The 4,942-nt window shown below is 35.5% G+C and overlaps 1 protein-coding gene across 1 annotated transcript; it reads right to left on the bottom strand.

Moving 5' to 3' along the window:
* Positions 1–1,869: 1,869 nt before the first annotated feature.
* On the bottom strand, positions 1,870–4,221 carry LOC111057025 (U11/U12 small nuclear ribonucleoprotein 25 kDa protein; the record flags this gene model as incomplete). Its single annotated transcript, XM_039419254.1, has 3 exons — positions 1,870–2,225; positions 2,944–2,990; positions 3,872–4,221. Coding segments are annotated over 3 exons (753 nt in total), but the record flags the coding sequence as incomplete, so codon positions are not given.
* Positions 4,222–4,942: the final 721 nt, after the last annotated feature.

The following is a 4,942-nucleotide window of genomic DNA, read 5'->3' as shown; positions in this document are numbered from 1 at the left end:
TTTAGTTTTTCAGAAATTCAATCATGACAAGGCTAGAAACGTTTTTTCGTGTGTGGTGTTAGGTGTTTCCTCTATAATTCCCTTTGGGCTGAGGTAGAAAATCTTTTATTGGAGGTAGAAAATAGTAGAAAATAGGTAGAAAATCTTGGCATAGTTGGTTTGTTTAAATTCGAATGTGGCCGGGCCAGAGACATGCTGATACGAAGGGGGGGGGTAATCTTTAAACACTCAATAACTTGTCTAGTGATGAGCTATCGATTCGTTCTTCGTGGAATATGATAGCAGAGCTTGTGTACTACATATTGCTCATTTAGTTTTTCAGAAATTCAATCATGACAAGGCTAGAAACGTTTTTTCGTGTGTGGTGATAGGCGAGGGGGGTGGGTGAAAACTTACAATCCTCTATAATTCCCTTTGGGTTTCGGTAGAAAATCTTTTATTGGAGGTAGAAAATAGTAGAAAATAGGTAGAAAATCTTGGTATAGTTGGTTTGTTTAAATTCGAATGTGCCGGGCCAGAGACATGCTGGTACGAGGGGGGGGGGTAATCTTTAAACACTCAATAACTTTGTCTAGTGATGAGCTATCGATTCCGTTCTTTGTGGAATATGATAGCAGAGCTTGTGTACTACATATTGGCTCATTTAGTTTTTCAGAAATTCAATCATGGCAAGACTAGAAACGAGTTTTCGTGTGTGGTGATAGGCGAGGGGGGTGGGTGAAAACTTACAATCCCCTATAACTCCGTTTGGGTTGAGGTAGAAAATCAGTTATTGGAGGTAGAAAATAGTAGAAAATATTTAGTATATATTAGCATAGTTGTTTGGTGAAATTCAAATGTGGCCGGGCCAGCGACATGCACGTGACCTATACATATTTTAGCCAATATCTCCATTATGCGTGATTCGATTTTAGTTTGGTTTGAGGTAGAAAATAGTAGAAAATAGGTAGTAAATTGGCATAGTTTGTTTGGTTAAATTCGAATGTGGCCGGGCCAGCGACATGCACGTGACCTACACATATTTTCGCCAATATCTCTGTTATGAATGGTTAGATTTCAGTTTGGTTTGAGATAGAAAATAGTAGAAAATAGGTAGTAAATCTTGGCATATTTGGTTTGGTCAAATTCAAAGATGGCCGGGCTGAGAGGTCATTGACCTTTCTATATTTTGCTCATATCTCTGTTATCCTTGAGGTAGAAAATCTGTTATTGGAGGTAGAAAATAGTAGAAAATAAGTAGTAAATCTTGGCATAGTTTGTTTGGTGAAATTCAGAGATGGCCGGGCTAACATGTCCCTGGCCCGGCACTTTAGTTTATTCAATATCTCTGCTATCTTTGAGGTAGAAAATGGTTATTGGAGGTAGAAAATAGTAGAAAATAGGTAGTAAATCTTGGCATAGTTTGTTTGGTGAAATTCGAATGTGGCCGGGCCAGGGACATGCACGTATATTTTTGAGATCACATTGAACGGATGGAATGATGATGCAGTAGTCTACTAAGTCGAGCTTGGCGCGCTCGCAAAAATGTTTCTCTTTTGGTTTCTTCACCTTTTTTGTATTTATTTTAAATCATTCAATCTAATAATATAAACATTACATAACAATTTCTGTCCAGTCATCGGCGAATCCAGAGATGACCGGATGCCTCGCCTCTGAATCGTAAATATTTAATGAAGTGCGATATTATTTTCTTTGTGTTTTATTTTTTGTATGTTAATGTAATATTATACTATCAGATATGTCATTAAGGCTCGTACTGGAGTTTGTCTGTGAGCCTCTATGTTTTCATGGAATAAATAAATACATAATTTGGACATTTTATTATACTAAATTAGTAATAGAAGAAATATTGAGCTAGCGCCTATTATTTCATTCCGCTACTGTTGTAGCGTCAATTATGAATAAATTAATTGAATTACATGTATTAATTAATGAATGAATATGATTTGATTTGGTAACTGACCTCTTAACAGTACCCTTCTCTCTGAGCCGCTTCACAAACGTGACCCTTGACTTGTTTCGGATGCCCATCTCAGACAACAGTGCATGATCGTTGTTCAACTGTTCCCCGTCGAAGCTCAAGTGGTTCGTTTTCCACACATATTTCCACGAGATTTTCCGCTTTTCACTGACTTTTCCAATTTTCCCGGTTCGCTTCAGTTTCAGGTCAACCGCTCTCCGGATCGCATGCTTCAGGTCGATCACCCGTGCTCCTTCTGGTTCACCTGAAAAATTCAAATTAAAATTTTTAAAACCAAAAATACATAAAATAATAATAAAAACTATATAAAACATGTATTACCCTTATATTAAAGCATTTTGAAAACTTTGAAACATTTCGAAATGTTTCAAATATAAAGATTACTACAAGTTTTATATTGTTTTTATAATTTAATAAAGTAGCCCATATAAGTGAAGTGATTTTACATAAAATAACAATGTATCCACAGAGATGTAGACCCAGCTTCTGAGTGTAGTTGGTATACAAACATAGAAATAAATTGGAAGTAAACAACTGCCTAGAAGTTGAAAACGTTAGATTGTTTTATATAAGTTGTAAATTAATTTACAAGAAATCATAGACAGAAAATACTATTGAAATAGATCAATGATGCATAGCAAAATATTGTCTGCTATCCTTTTTTTTGTTTTGCGACTTTTTTGCGCAACAGAGTAACTGAAGGTTTTTTATATTGCAGTAGTTTACAGGAAATTGCAGTTCAATTTCTCATAGGCAGATATTAACAATGTTTAGAAACTTCACAAAATTATATTATAGAATAGATGCACTGATGGTCTAAAACCTCAGCTTCAAGAGCAGCTTACTCTAATCTAATTTATAGTGGGACTTATACAAAATCAGACTATAATTGATGCAGACGCACACTGCAACAGATGGACGTATTCTGACAGACAGAGGAAATATTCCACCCCAAATTTTACCCACACGTCCACCTGTCTGCAAGCAAACGTGTGATTTTTTTCCCCGCCTGTTTGTTGCAATAGCGCATTTTATTCATATCCGGGTATCAATGGACTATTAAATCTCAAGGGTCATTGCATTTAAAAGGGACCAAGAAACCGGGCTAGCAATCGTTATACTCCGTACAAAATACTTTAACAGATGGAATTAAATAGAGAATGCATTTATTCAATGCTAATTATATATAATTATTATTTAACGAAAATCCTAAATAAAATTTTAGACTTGGAGGAATATGCGGCGCAGAGAAATGGAGGGATATCAGCCAGTTACAGTGATGAATAGAGGTCATAGGGGAAGCGCAGTTGCCAATTGTTCGATTAGAATCAGTCAGTGCTTAAAGAGAGGAAACTTCGTAAGATCAAATTGAGCGCTTGAATACTCAATAAAATTATAGAACTGATATGAAAATAACACTGAACAGTCAGTCTCTGTGGAGACAAGCTATAATAATAAACAGTTTACATGTTATTAGCTATTCAGTAGGCCATTCTGTTATGTGATGAATACGAATTTGATTTGATTAAATTGAATTAATAATTAACTCTCGTCAACCAAACTAAGAGCTTTAATCAAATCTAAATTCGTATACAAACATAATAGGCTACTGAATAAGGATAAATAAGATGTAAACTGTTTATTATTATAGCTTGTCTCCATAGAGACTGATTGGTCATGTGATATTTATCATATCAAGCTGGCCGGTTCAGAACGGTAACATCGCCACCGTTGAATCCCTACCGCAGAGTATAAATAGTGAAACTTACATGTTTTATTATAGCCTTATTCAGTAGGCTTATTCTGAAGTTTTACACAGCTGTTTTTGGACTGTAGTCTTTTCTTTGTCCTTAAGTTGATTGTAAATGATAATAAATAATTTGCACTCACCACAGCCGCAATCTCTTCGCCATCTCCCTGACCGCATAGACAGTGATGGACTGGCCATGCTGCACAGCAATCTGCGCGTTCACTTCCTCCAGGGTCACATCTTGTGGCAGATCAGCTAGTATGGTCACCGTTTTTAGCAGATCGTTGAGAGCAGTTGACGTCACTTCCATCAACTCTTCATGTGACAACTCAGCGGCCCCGCCATCTTGACTCGACTGTTGCGCATGCGCTTCATGTGACAACTCGGCGGCTCCGCTATCTTGGTTCAACTGTTGCGCTTGCGCGGTGGGCACTGTTTCTGATGTGTGCGCAGTTCGTACTGTTTCAGAGGTGTGGCAGTCGGTACTGTTTCAGAGTGTGCTCAGTGGTCAATGTTTTAGAGGTACTTGCGTCCATTTCAAGACAATGGTCATTACAATACGCCTGGACACATTACAGAAAAACATTCGATTGATAATGTACATGATACATCAATAAATTTTAAAAAATATTATATAGTAATAAAACAATTATTATACAGAGAAAATAAATGGGTACGATTTTGAAAAGAGATATTATCAAGTAAATAAGGTTTATGGAATGGGATACAACTTACAACATTCATAAAGTAGTGTGGATAAATAAAAGGTAACATATAAATTTTGTAACATAGGTGCCAAGATTGATGAAATATAGTGGAATAGACAATAGTAATAAATTATTGTGAAAACAATAAAAACCGTTGTGACTTAGAATATGTGACAGATTGATCAATTTGTTTTCCAATGTACGAGAATCTTTTAATTCAACAAAATGATAAATATTCGTTTGAAATAAGGTAACACAATGGAGACGATTCCTTTGAGAGATACCTTAAATGAATCTAAGAAAGTAACACAAAACTACTTGTACAAATAAAATTTTCATGAAGTTTTTTATAATAATATAAATTTTACAGTGATCGATGAAAACCTTACAAAAATAATGATGGCTTCTGAGTGAAAAGGAGTAAAATGTGGGGCTTCGATTTAAAATTCAATATTTTACATTTCTACTGAGAAAAATTTGAATCAAAGTAGTTGAGATTGAATA

This window comes from Nilaparvata lugens, unplaced genomic scaffold (genome assembly GCF_014356525.2).
Source record: "Nilaparvata lugens isolate BPH unplaced genomic scaffold, ASM1435652v1 scaffold9082, whole genome shotgun sequence".
In the NCBI taxonomy this organism is placed as follows: Eukaryota; Metazoa; Arthropoda; class Insecta; order Hemiptera; family Delphacidae; genus Nilaparvata; species Nilaparvata lugens.
This window is presented reverse-complemented; position numbering and strand designations above follow the sequence as displayed.